Below are 14,600 nucleotides of genomic sequence, written 5' to 3' on the forward strand. Positions count from 1 at the left end.
CAAAGATGTGTTTTAAGGGATACAATTATTTTAATTGTTAATTTATAAACCGTAAAAACAATTAACCTGAGTTCTGATGATAAGAGAATCATTCTGTTAATGATTACTTAATTAAACAAAATAATAATTTGCATGCTTCAGTGGAAGAGTATTTTTTGTTGTTGTTGCTCAGATCTCAGATTGTAATGTTGTGATTCATCTGAGAGCTGGATGGTTTGTTTCACAGCAGCTTCTATGCTGAAAATGAGTCAGAGATATAAAGGCAAGGCTGCGGTGAAACTGCGGCCCTGCAGCACCGCTCATTTTAGACGTCTCACTAACCTGACACACATAATTCAGGTCATGAAGCACAAATGAGTTCAGTTCATTAGTCAGGTGTAATCAGATGTGTTGCATAAGGAGTAACATCCCAAATGTGCTCATGGGCTCCTCCTGTAGGACAGAGAGACGCACTCAACAGTGACACCGTGTGGTTACATTACACAATGATCTGCAACTGAAAGCCTATTACAGAAACTGTGAGTGTCCATAGATTACAATCATTTTAAACCAGTGCTCGAAGTGGGCCGTATACGCACCGGTATTATTTGAAAATGTCATTTTTAAATTGACACGTATTGTTTATGAGACATTAGATCAACAACATGCAGAGAAACGTTTAAAGACACAATCACAATGTAAAAATGATTTGTTGGTTTTACTTAAAGTACCCTAACCTGGTTGTCTCTTTTAAAGTCCCCCTGTGGTGAAAATCCAGATTTTAATGTTGTTTATATGTCTCTGTGGTGTTTTTAATATGCACACATTTAGCCAGTGAGTCTGGAGCCATCAGGAAGTGGAAGTGTGCGTTAGGCCCTGTTTACAGCTGGTATTAAGATGCGTTTTGGTCGATCGGATCACAAGTGGACGACACTAAATACAGGAGTAAACGGGTCTAAAATGTGACCACTTTCAATCACTTCCAGAGTTGAAAAGCCATTCGACCGGATTGCTGTGGTAGTGTAAACACTCACGTGATTGAATGTGTTCAAACAGCCACAAAAGACTGTCTACTCTCCGTCTACTGACCTAATGATGAACATTATGGGGAGAACGCTAGCCGGACGGGATTGAGGAAGAACCAAGTTTGGTTTGAAGATGAAAAACATTCCTCTGCAAGGCCTCTGATTGGACAGACAGAGAATCAAACAAACGTAATAAAACATTTGCAATAATGACAGAGGACACACGATCTAAAATGTTCTGACATGTTAATTTATTGCACAAACAGCTTTGACAAAAATGTACTCTGATATTAAACACATGACCAAGAAATCTGAGGGAAAGACAAGGGAAACTTTCATTATATTTCAGTTAAAATCTGTTAATACGGTTGTTTTTCTTGAAGTGACGCGAGATGATGAAACCGTTCAGGAATCAAGCCGAGGGGAAGCGAAACCTCCTCGAGATCCTTCATTTTGCGTTTCAGCAACACAATAGTCCAGAAGCACATGGATTCATAACACACAGAAAAGCTCCTCTGACACTTCATAAAGGGGAACCAGGAGAGAGGATCTGCTGAACATCACAGCCCTGTTTGACAGCACGTCTGCAAGTAAAGACCCTGGACTGTTTGTTTAGGCTTAAATGTTTTACAAAAGTGCCACCGTAGTAAAGCGAGACGTCTGAGCCTGTTACACAGGACACACACTACATTAACCTGATATTCATCCCGCAGAGTTTAGAGTCCACTCACAAATAAAATGTCGTCATTGGGTCCAAACATTCAAGCCTTCCAAAATCTTTGTGAAACACAAAAAGGCAAAGAATATTCATGCTGGGTTTTTTCTTTTTAGTATATCGACAGTGAATAAGAAAAAGTGAAAAGCAACATGAAAGTATCAGACTTCTCTTTTGCAATAGAGTCCTGCAGGAATGACCCGGAAAACCCGGAAGTCTGGTTCCCTCCTGATTCTCCTATGGGGTTTTTCAATTTATGAGTGGAATAATATGTGGTAAACATAAATTGACAATACATGGACGTCAAACTGCACACACACCAAACTGCCTTATCTTGTTACTTACTAGAAACATACGTTTTCTAAAACAAACAGCTTCAAAATGTGCGTTTTCGATATCGGTGTTGTAGAGCAAAACGTGTGTAAGTATCGTAAAATATCGTATCGTATCGTAAAGTTGTGTTTACCACAGACCTTATTTCATTCATAAATTGAAAAATCTTGAGGAAACAAGAGGTGGATTTGAAGTCATCCCTGCAGCACACTATAATATCATCATCGACAGCAGTTTATGCGTCTCATAACTCGTCATGATGCGGCAATTTTAATGTGCAGAAATGCGAATGAGATTTCAGAGCTTTGGCGATCGGGGAAGTTTTATCTATAATGTCAAATTCTGAATGTTCATCAGACAAATCTGACATTACTTGGGATATTGTTTGGACTACTTTTGGCCCTTTTCCTGTTTTTCCATGGTCTAGAAAAGAGCAGCGTGAACATTCTTCCAAACATCTCTCTTTGAGTCCCACAGATGAACGACACGAGGGCGAGTGAATGAGGATTATCTGTTTAAAGTGAAAGAAAGCATCTCCTACATATCATCCACGTCAAAGCAAAGTATAACGGACTCTGAAAGTGTAATAAACTCAGTTGCATTCTGGGAAATCGACAACAGATGAACGGCGGAGGAATTCTGACAGGCTTATTTTTTCCTCAAAGTTGAACACATACAAATCAAAGCACGTAACAGTCACATATAATGTTTTAGATCCCAGTTCAGATCATCTCTGGCTTTTTTGCATATGTTGTGTTAAAAAAATACAATTTATCGTGATGGATCTTCGGTGAACATCCTCTCTAAACTGTGTGCTCATGTTTATATACAGGACACATGGATGTGTGTGTGTGTGTGTGTGTGTGTGTGTGTGTGTGTGGCTGAAGCAAGTCTGCAGTAGAAGAGATGCTGACAGTCTTTGGCAGAAACACAAGGAGAGATTTGATGCAGATGATGCAGCCAGAGCACAACACACACGTTTACAGGCTCAACACACACACACTGCACCTCGTAAGAGAGTCAATCTCACGAAAACATCATATTCCCTCCATCCAGAATCAAAAGACAAAAACAACACTTTACAATAAGGTTGAGTAGATTAGTTACGGCTGGTATCATGAACGACAAAAACTATATACTATTGATCCTTGCTACCTCACATTCATTCATAAAGCATTTACTGATGTTAGAATGTTTCAAAAATATGTAAGAATACATTCTGTATTGTTCTTTATTAATGTCAAGTAACGCATTAACTAATGTTGGTGAATAAAACCTTATTATAAAGTGTTAAGAATAAAACGACTTAAAAAAAGCAATATTAGGGCAATTTCCATGACATTCATGACAGTTATGCATATTCTATGGAAGCTTGTTTCCGCCACAGAATGAAAAATAAAAAGGGTGATTGAAACTTTTACCTCAGAATTTCGTGATATAAAGTCGCAATTGTGAGATAAAAAGTCTCAATTATCTTTTAAAATGTTTTATTCTGTGGTGGAAACAAGCTTCCATAATATTCCCTCATTCTCATTACACGAATAATCATTTTAATTACCATAATTTAAGTTTTTTTTTCTTCATATTTGCTTAATGAGATTCGGTGCATATTTTTGAAGTTCAAAAATTCATAATGGTTGAAAAAATTGGCTTTATGTGCCTTTTTTCTTTTGATTTTAGAAGTGAAATACAATTGGGACATTTCTCATGAGATTAACCCCCCCCCCCCCCAAAAAAAAAATATACAGTTTATTGAGCTGATGAATAGAAAAGGCAAAAGTACAGTAAGGAAGAGAGGATAATAAAACATTGAGTCACTCAGAAGGAGGAGTGTAAGACAGACAGACAGACAGACAGACAGAAGGCACACTGCTTTAAAAAGCATAATTCAGTCTGCTGATGTACGAAACACAACAGTAGTGCCAGACACAGACCTCACAGTTTCAAAACCCTGTTCAGTCACGGGAAGACCGGCGAGAAATCAAGTCACGTGATCAGGAGGAGGAGGAGTCCTGCACCTCACTGAAGAAGAGGTCAAAGGTCAAAGGCGATGGGGTTAATGAGAAACAGAGGAGTGGTTTATCGTGTTACTGTGCGAGAAAGACGGGAATATGAGGTTTAAATCAAATATGATTAGAAGATAATAGAAAACGCATGAGTGTTGCTGAATTACAACAGGTTTCTGCTCCCAAAAATGTTCTGAGGATCCACAAACTCCTTCACCGACTTGAGCACGCCGAGCCCCACGCCGGACACGCTCTCTTTCATCCATTCCTTCCGGAGCTTTCCCACTGTGAGAGAGAGAGAGGGGGAGAGAGAGAGAGAGAGGGGGAGAGAGAGAGAGAGAGAGGGGGAGAGAGAGAGAGAGAGGGGGAGAGAGAGAGAGAGAGAGAGAGAGAGAGAGAGAGAGAGAGAGAGAGAGAGAGAGAGAGAGAGAGAGAGAGAGAGAGAGAGAGAGAGAGAGAGAGAGAGAGAGAGAGAGAGAGAGAGAGAGAGAGAGAGAGAGAGAGAGGTTGGATGATGGATGTTCTGCGGTGGGCGGCACTGCTGAAACGCTGAGATGTTTTGCATGATGTGATTTATGGAGAGCAGCAGACTATCAAACTCATTATCCCTGAGCTCCCAGAGGAGAGAAACTACAGCAGCACAACTCACATTTCTGCCTGTCTGTCTGTCTGTCTGTCTGTCTGTATGACTGTCTGTCTGTCTGTATGACTGTCTGACTGTCTGTCTGTCTGTCTGTATGACTGTCTGTCTGTCTGTATGACTGTCTGACTGTCTGTCTGTATGACTGTCTGTATGACTGACTGTCTGTCTGTATGACTGTCTGTCTGTATGACTGTCTGTCTGTATGACTGTCTGTCTGTATGACTGTCTGTCTGTATGACTGTCTGTCTGTATGACTGTCTGTCTGTCTGTCTGTATGACTGTCTGACTGTCTGTCTGTCTGTATGACTGTCTGTCTGTCTGTCTGTCTGTCTGTATGTGTCTGTCTGTATGACTGACTGTCTGTCTGTATGTCTGTCTGTATGTATGACTGTCTGTATGTCTGTATAACTGTCTGTCTGCATGACTGTCTGTCTGACTGTCTGTCTGTCTGTATGACTGTCTGTATGACTGTCTGTCTATCTGTATGACTGACTGTATGTCTGTTTGTCTGCATGACTGTCTGTCTGTATGACTGTCTGTCTGTATGACTGTCTGTCTGTCTGTCTGTATGACTGTCTGTCTGTCTGTCTGTATGACTGTCTGTCTGTCTGTCTGTATGTCTGTCTGTATGTATGACTGTCTGTATGTCTGTATAACTGTCTGTCTGCATGACTGTCTGTCTGTCTGACTGTCTGTCTGTCTGTATGACTGTCTGTCTGTCTGTATGACTGTCTGTCTGTCTGTATGACTGACTGTCTGTCTGTATGTCTGTCTGTATGTATGACTGTCTGTATGACTGTCTGTCTGTCTGTATGACTGACTGTCTGTATGACTGTCTGACTGTCTGTCTGTATGTATGTATGACTGACTGTCTGTATGTCTGTCTGTCTGTCTGTATAACTGTCTGTCTGCATGACTGTCTGTCTGTATGACTGTCTGTATGTATGACTGTCTGTCTGTCTGTATGACTGACTGTCTGTCTGTATGACTGACTGTCTGTCTGTATGACTGTCTGTCTGTCTGTATGACTGTCTGTCTGTCTGTATGACTGTCTGTCTGTCTGTCTGTCTGTCTGTCTGTATGACTGTCTGTCTGTATGTATGACTGTCTGTCTGTCTGTCTGTATGACTGTCTGTCTGTCTTTCTGTCTGTATGACTGTCTGTCTGTATGTATGACTGTCTGTCTGTCTGTATGACTGTCTGTCTGCATGACTGTCTGTATGTATGACTGACTGTCTGTATGTCTGTCTGTCTGTATAACTGTCTGTCTGCATGACTGTCTGTATGTATGACTGTCTGTATGTATGACTGTCTGTCTGTCTGTCTGTATGACTGTCTGTCTGTCTGTATGACTGTCTGTCTGTCTGTCTGTATGACTGTCTGTCTGTCTGTCTGTATGACTGTCTGTCTGTATGTATGACTGTCTGTCTGTCTGTCTGTATGACTGTCTGTCTGTCTGTATGACTGTCTGTCTGTCTGTAAGACTGTCTGTCTGTATGACTGTCTGTATGTCTGTATGACTGTCTGTCTGTCTGTAAGACTGTCTGTCTGTATGACTGTCTGTATGTATGAATGTCCGTATGACTGTCTGTCTGTCTGACTGTATGACTGACTGTATGTCTGTCTGTATGTATGACTGTCTGTATGTCTGTCTGTCTGTATAACTGTCTGTCTGCATGACTGTCTGTCTGTATGACTGTCTGACTGTCTGTCTGTATGACTGTCTGTATGCATGACTGTCTGTCTGTATGACTGTCTGACTGTCTGTATGACTGTCTGTCTGTCTGTATGACTGTCTGTCTGTCTGTATGTGTCTGTCTGTATGACTGACTGTCTGTCTGTATGTCTGTCTGTATGTCTGTATAACTGTCTGTCTGCATGACTGTCTGTCTGACTGTCTGTCTGTATGACTGTCTGTATGACTGTCTGTCTGTCTGTATGACTGTCTGTCTGTATGACTGTCTGTCTGTATGACTGTCTGTATGACTGTCTGTATGACTGTCTGTATGACTGTCTGTATGACTGTCTGTCTGTCTGTATGACTGACTGTCTGTCTGTCTGTCTGTATGACTGACTGTCTGTATGTCTGTCTGTATGTCTGTATAACTGTCTGTCTGCATGACTGTCTGTCTGTATGTATGACTGTCTGTCTGTCTGTATGACTGACTGTCTGTCTGTCTGTATGACTGTCTGTCTGTCTGTCTGTATGACTGTCTGTCTGTCTGTATGACTGTCTGTCTGTCTGTATGACTGTCTGTCTGTCTGTCTGTAAGACTGTCTGTCTGTCTGTATGACTGTCTGTCTGTCTGTATGACTGTCTGTCTGTCTGTAAGACTGTCTGTCTGTATGACTGTCTGTATGTCTGTATGACTGTCTGTCTGTCTGTAAGACTGTCTGTCTGTATGAATGTTCGTATGACTGTCTGTATGTATGACTGTCTGTCTGTATGCATGACTGTCTGTCTGTATGTATGACTGACTGTCTGTCTGACTGTCTGTCTGCATGACTGTCTGTCTGTCTGACTGTATGACTGTCTGTCTGTCTGTATGCATGACTGTCTGTCTGTCTGACTGTCTGACTGTCTGTATGTATGACTGTCTGTCTGTCTGTATGCATGACTGTCAGTCTGTCTGTCTGTATGCATGACTGTGTCTGTATGCATGACTGTCTGTCTGTATGTATGACTGTCTGTCTGTCTGTATGACTGTCTGTCTGTATGTATGACTGTCTGTCTGTATGTATGACTGTCTGTCTGTCTGTCTGTATGCATGACTGTCTGTCTGTATGTATGACTGACTGTCTGTCTGTATGACTGTCTGTCTGTCTGCATGTATGACTGTCTGTCTGTATGTCTGTCTGTCTGTATGCATGACTGTCTGTCTGTATGTATGACTGACTGTCTGTCTGTATGACTGTCTGTCTGTCTGCATGTATGACTGTCTGTCTGTATGTCTGTCTGTCTGTATGTATGACTGTCTGTCTGTATGTATGTATGACTGTCTGTCTGTCTGTCTGTCTGTATGCATGACTGTCTGTCTGTATGACTGTCTGTCTGTCTGCATGTATGACTGTCTGTCTGTATGTATGACTGACTGTCTGTATGTATGACTGTCTGTCTGTATGACTGTCTGTCTGTCTGTCTGCATGTATGACTGTCTGTCTGTCTGTCTGTCTGTATGACTGACTGTCTGTCTGTATGTATGAATGTCTGTATGACTGACTGTCTACAGTATACAGTATGTATGACTGACTGTCTGTATGACTGCTTGTCTGTCTGAATGACTGTTTGTCTGTCTGTCTGAATGACTGTTTGTCTGTCTGTCTGTATGACTGTCTGTCTGTCTGTCTGTCTGTCTGTCTGTATGACTGTTTGTCTGTCTGTCTGTCTGTCTGTCTGTCTGTCTGACTGTCTGTCTGACTGTCTGTCTGTCTGTCTGTATGACTGTTTGTCTGTCTGTCTGTATGAAGACTGTGTCTGTCTGTCTGTCTGTCTGAATGACTGTCTGTCTGTATGACTGTTTGTCTGTCTGTCTGTATGAAGACTGTGTCTGTCTGTTTGTCTGTCTGTCTGTCTGTCTGTATGACTGTCTGTCTGTCTGTCTGTATGACTGTCTGTCTGTCTGTCTGTATGACTGTCTGTCTGACTGTCTGTCTGTCTGTCTGTATGACTGTTTGTCTGTCTGTCTGTATGAAGACTGTGTCTGTCTGTCTGTCTGTCTGAATGACTGTCTGTCTGTCTGTCTGCTGCTCTCATGTTCAGACTAAACTCCACCAAACATATACATCAATATCAGTTAAACAACTTTGTAACAAAATATTACATTACATCTCATAAATTGATAGTAAATAACCTATCAAAAATACTTAAAAATGCTATTTATAAAATATGACACGATAAAATGATATGAAAACTGATGGTTGCCAGGGCGTCGCTGTTCTGTGTTGAGTTAAACAGAGTGTTTTTAATATGTTGCTATGAGGTTGTTAGGTTGTTGCTTACTGGCCGAACAAACAAACAAACAACACAAAAACACTATCAATCACTGATATTAAAGCCTTCAAGCTGAAGACTAATTTCATGCTATGGCCGATAAATGGCTGATATTAATATTCTATACCATTTTGTTAAATAGTAAATAAAAATAAACCCCTCAAATCTTTAAATGCTACAAATGATTTTAGGCATCACAATATTATATTGTAGAGTGTGAAAATAGATATTAATTTAGAAATTTGCTGAAGATTAGTTTGAACAGTGTTATTAAATTGTTTAGTCAAGATCATTAATTATTGTTATTATTAAAACATTATATCATTATAGTTGTTTTTAAAAGATGAATCAAGTTAGATTAAGGAACAAATCTAAACATAAAATAGGGGGATTGAACAGTGTTATTAAATATTATTCATTATTATGAATCCATTATTATTACTGCTATTTAATAATTATTCTTAATAAATCATAGAACAGACAGACAGATAGATAGATATGCTGGCCCCTAGACATAATTCACACCTTCATGCATCTATAAAATTTCGTTAATTAAAATAATCTGCTAATATAATATAAGAATTGAAGAGAATAGAATACAATATAGTTATGATTTCTTTCTCATATCATTAAATCAATGACACATTCATGAGTGTTGTGTTAATATAATCCCACACAGCATATTTGTCAGAACAGCAGTTTAGAAAACCTCGACGTCTCTCAGTCTGTCTCTCACACGCTTACTATGATTGATAAGCGACCAGACGGCGTTTCGTCATAATACATTACCGTATGAGAAGGGGGCGGAGCTTAGGGCCAGGGCTGATCGCTATTGGCAACCGCCCAAGCTGTGCATATGCAAACAGGTCTAGTGGCGACAGAGCCAATCATCTCGCATGAGAGAACAGAGGGCCGGCCCACCGAACGCACACGAGCCAATCACGAGCGGCCCCTCCTCAAACGCCCAGCGGTGTGTGTGTGTGTGTGTGTGTGTGTGTGTGTGTGTGTGTGTGCTGGGCGACAGACAGAAACAGAAGGAGGCATGACTGCATCATTGCCTCCATCACGGAGATAATTTACACATCTATCATCTCGCCATCAGCTCTCTCTTTCCATCACTATCCTGTCACTATTCATCTCTCATAACCACTTTCACACAGCTGAGACATGCAGAAACTACAGCCAGGGACAAAAGCATAGGTGTGTGTGTCCAACAACGGCTGAATAAAGAGGAAGAGCTCAGGAGTGTGAGTGTGTTTGAGGCTGATGCACTCGTATAACCCCTGCTCTTCACCTGCAAAAACACACACACACACACACACACACACACACACACACACACACACACACGCTGTTGGTGTTTCCTCAGGCGTGTGTCCACACATGCTGTGCTCAGAAGACACGTTTAAGCATATCTGCATGGTTCCAAACAAACAAACCCGAAAAACAAAACTCCTACTGTGAAGACCAACAAGAACTCTTAGAATCCGGGTCACGGCACCAGAAAAAGTGTTGCACTTTGTAGCGGTCGCATGAGTCCAAACACATCACTGTTACTACATGTAGGACAGCTGAGGTGATCGTTGGTCTGGACAGCACTGGAATATTTGATTCATTTTAGTGAATCACTTTGTTTGGATAGTTCCTTTGAATGACCAACCTAAACACACAAATGATTCACTGATTCATTTGATTCATTATTTTCACAATGTACTCTGAAGCCCTTCATTTTTTTTTTTTTTTTTGCAGTGAAATAAATGTTCAGTTAGTTCCGTTTGCTAGATTTGTTAGGGCAATTCACTAAAACCAACCGCTTAAACACACAATTGATTCACTGATTCATTTGAGTCATTACTTTCACGATCAATTGATTCACTGATTCATTTGAGTCATTATTTTCACAATGTTCTCGGAAACCCTTCATCTTGGTAGTGAAATAAATGTTCAGTTAGTTCTGCAAGCCAAGTTCATTTGGATGGTTCATTCCAATGAAAACACAAATGATTCACTGATTCACACAAAATAACACCCCCTCCCCCACCACAAATACTCACCGATTCATTTCAGTCCTAACTTTCAAAATATTCTTGGAAGCTCTTCTTTTTGTAATGAAATAAATGTTTAGTTAGTTCTATCATCTAGGGTTGCTAGGTTCCTTTGGACAGTTCATTTCACACAAATGATTCACTGAATCATTCTCTTTTCTTGTAGTGAAACACATTTTTAGTTAGTTCGGTTTGCTAGGGCTGTATTAAACTTTCATTTTGTCAATGTTTTCAAGACGTCACCAATCTCCCACCAAAGTTATTCAGTCAAGTGATTGACAAATGCAAATCAGTTCAGGTTATTTCAGACTCCCTCACTAAAGGCTGTTTGAACGGTCTCTCTTTAACTCTTAGCACATCTATTTTAACGTGTTCTTTCAAGGTTCAAAGGGCATATTTTTGTTGGTTTAGTTTGCTTTGTTGCACACTGACCGTGTGTACGCATCTAAGGAACTGTGTGTGTTTGTGTTTAGAGCGAGTGGAGGTCTGGCAAGCGTGTGTATTCACAGCTCTGACCCGTGGTAAACACAGGTTAGTAAACTGTGTGTTTCTCTCCTGCGCCCTCCCACCTCGCCAGCCCAGACTACATCTGTTTTTCCAGATACACACACACTCACTTCATTTGTCATGCTGTGATTGTGTGTAGACAAAAGGGCCTGTCGGCAGGCAGATAGTACCGCAGTACCGCTATTAATCACAATTACAGAGAACTACCCCCCCCCCCCCCCCCCCCAACACACACACACACACACCATCAGCATGGCTTTCTTTCTTTTAGATAGCAGTCATGAAAGTTTATAAACATCAGCTCACCCTTTCCTCTCTCATTTCAAAGGTATAGTTCATTCAAAAATTAAATATCACCTGCACATCGTTTCAAATACTTTATTCTCTCTCTTCTGTGAAATAAAAGATGTGATTTTCCATCTGATCTTTGAATGATTCATTCACAAATCTGATCAGGTCGCAGCATTAGACAACTCTTTTGATATTAACTCACAGTATTAAATTATTAGTCTTCAGAATTGTATCTTTTGTATTCCACAGAACAAAGAAAAAAGTCGTTCAGTTTGGAATGAAATAAGAGTCAGGAAACAAAGTTTTTGAGTGAACTATTCCTTTATCCGTCCATTTAAGACTCGACCTGTGGGCTACAGATCTCTGTGTGTGTGTGTGTGATTAATGAGTCTGGTGACGTTTAGCTAGCAGCAGGCGGACGGTAATGTAGATAAGTCATGTGTCTCAGACCCAATAAACAGGACAAACCACCGACCCCAACGCTACCGTTCTCTAAAAGGCTGAGTAGTGGAGTCTAGAAGCCGAGGTCTGCGTGTGTTCGGTTTAATAGATTCATTTATTTCAGATGATTCACGTGCTGTGTGGTGAAACTCACCTCCATGATGGTGAGACAGACTTCCTCCATTGGCAAGAATCTCCTCCCGGGCCGCATGCTACACAATAGAAGCAAAACAAGACGTTAAGTATAATTTTTTAAGCCTAAAAGGAGAAAGATTGTCTCAGAAGCCCTTCTTTTTTATAGAGAAATAAATAGTTCTGCTAGGTTCATTTGGACAGTCCATTCCAGTGAACACACAAATGATTCACTGATTCACACAAATAAACAAACACAAATGATTCACTGATTCGAGTCAGAACTTTCAAAATATTTAGCAAGCCCTTACTTTTGTAGTGAAATAAATGTTTAGTAAGTTCTATCAGCTAGGGTTGTTAGTTCCTTTGGATAGCATAATAGGGGCACTTTAATTAAAATGATCTATTTTAAAGACTCCATGGTAAAAGGTAAAAAAATACTTTCATTTTCTCATAATATCATTTTCTCATAATATACATTGCACATCACCCCATTTTTCAAAGATTCTCAAACGACTCTTCAGAAGATTCAGTCTCTCTAAACCCCTCCTTTCCAAGTCTACTCTGCTCTGATTGGTCAGATGACCCAGTCTGTTGCGATTGGTCTACTCTGCTCTGATTGGTCAGATGACCCAGTCTGTTGTGATTGGTCTACTCTGCTCTGATTGGTCAGATGGCCCAGTCTGTTGTGATTGGTCTACTCTGCTCTGATTGGTCAGATGACCCAGTCTGTTGAGATTGGTCTACTCTGCTCTGATTGGTCAGACGGCCCAGTCTGTTGAGATTGGTCTACTCTGCTCTGATTGGCCAGATGACCCAGTCTGTTGAGATTGGTCTACTCTGCTCTGATTGGTCAGACGGCCCAGTCTGTTGTGATTGGTCTACTCTGCTATGATTGGTCAGATGGCCCAGTCTGTTGTGATTGTTCTACTCTGCTCTGATTGGTCAGATGGCCCAGTCTGTTGTGATTGGTCTACTCTGCTCTGATTGGTCAGATGGCCCAGTCTGTTGAGATTGGTCTACTCTGCTCTGATTGGTCAGATGGCCCAGTCTGTTGCGATTGGTCTACTCTGCTATGATTGGTCAGACGGCCCAGTCTGTTGTGATTGGTCTACTCTGCTATGAATGGTCAGATGGCCCAGTCTGTTGTGATTGTTCTACTCTGCTCTGATTGGTCAGATGGCCCAGTCTGTTGTGATTGGTCTACTCTGCTCTGATTGGTCAGATGGCCCAGTCTGTTGTGATTGGTCTACTCTGCTATGAATGGTCAGATGGCCCAGTCTGTTGTGATTGTTCTACTCTGCTCTGATTGGTCAGATGGCCCAGTCTGTTGTGATTGGTCTACTCTGCTCTGATTGGTCAGATGGCCCAGTCTGTTGCGATTGGTCTACTCTGCTATGATTGGTCAGGTGACCCAGTCTGTTGCGATTGGTCTACTCTGCTCTGATTGGTCAGATGACCCAGTCTGTTGCGATTGGTCTACTCTGCTCTGATTGGTCAGATGGCCCAGTCTGTTGCGATTGGTCTACTCTGCTATGATTGGTCAGACGGCCCAGTCTGTTGTGATTGGTCTACTCTGCTATGAATGGTCAGATAGCCCAGTCTGTTGTGATTGTTCTACTCTGCTCTGATTGGTCAGATGGCCCAGTCTGTTGTGATTGGTCTACTCTGCTCTGATTGGTCAGATGGCCCAGTCTGTTGAGATTGGTCTACTCTGCTCTGATTGGTCAGATGGCCCAGTCTGTTGCGATTGGTCTACTCTGCTATGATTGGTCAGATGACCCAGTCTGTTGCGATTGGTCTACTCTGCTCTGATTGGTCAGATGACCCAGTCTGTTGCGATTGGTCTACTCTGCTCTGATTGGTCAGATGGCCCAGTCTGTTGCGATTGGTCTACTCTGCTATGATTGGTCAGACGGCCCAGTCTGTTGTGATTGGTCTACTCTGCTATGAATGGTCAGATGGCCCAGTCTGTTGTGATTGTTCTACTCTGCTCTGATTGGTCAGATGGCCCAGTCTGTTGTGATTGGTCTACTCTGCTCTGATTGGTCAGATGGCCCAGTCTGTTGAGATTGGTCTACTCTGCTCTGATTGGTCAGATGGCCCAGTCTGTTGCGATTGGTCTACTCTGCTATGATTGGTCAGATGACCCAGTCTGTTGCGATTGGTCTACTCTGCTCTGATTGGTCAGATGACCCAGTCTGTTGCGATTGGTCTACTCTGCTCTGATTGGTCAGATGGCCCAGTCTGTTGTGATTGGTCTACTCTGCTCTGATTGGTCAGATGACCCAGTCTGTTGCGATTGGTCTACTCTGCTATGATTGGTCAGATGACCCAGTCTGTTGCGATTGGTCTACTCTGCTCTGATTGGTCAGATGACCCAGTCTGTTGCGATTGGTCTACTCTGCTCTGATTGGTCAGATGACCCAGTCTGTTGCGATTGGTCTACTCTGCTATGATTGGTCAGATGGCCCAGTCTGTTGTGATTGGTC

General features: G+C 41.7%; 1 protein-coding gene across 1 annotated transcript in view; it reads right to left on the reverse strand.

Annotated features, from left to right (window-relative positions):
- Positions 1 to 3,798: 3,798 nt before the first annotated feature.
- The window catches only part of LOC130103625 (alkyldihydroxyacetonephosphate synthase, peroxisomal-like), a 37,501-nt gene continuing 26,699 nt past the window's right edge, over positions 3,799 to 14,600 (reverse strand). Inside the window, exons 13-14 of the mRNA XM_056269914.1 lie at positions 12,131 to 12,188; positions 3,799 to 4,343 (exon numbers count right to left, since the gene is read on the reverse strand). Of these exons, the coding sequence (XP_056125889.1) occupies positions 4,222 to 4,343; positions 12,131 to 12,188 (180 nt within the window). The 3' untranslated portion in view covers positions 3,799 to 4,221. The remainder of the gene's footprint in view (positions 4,344 to 12,130; positions 12,189 to 14,600) is intronic.

The sequence above is a fragment of the Rhinichthys klamathensis genome, unplaced genomic scaffold, assembly GCF_029890125.1.
Source record: "Rhinichthys klamathensis goyatoka isolate OS25496 unplaced genomic scaffold, OSU_Roscu_1.1 h1tg000294l_1, whole genome shotgun sequence".
NCBI classification, from domain to species: Eukaryota; Metazoa; Chordata; class Actinopteri; order Cypriniformes; family Leuciscidae; genus Rhinichthys; species Rhinichthys klamathensis.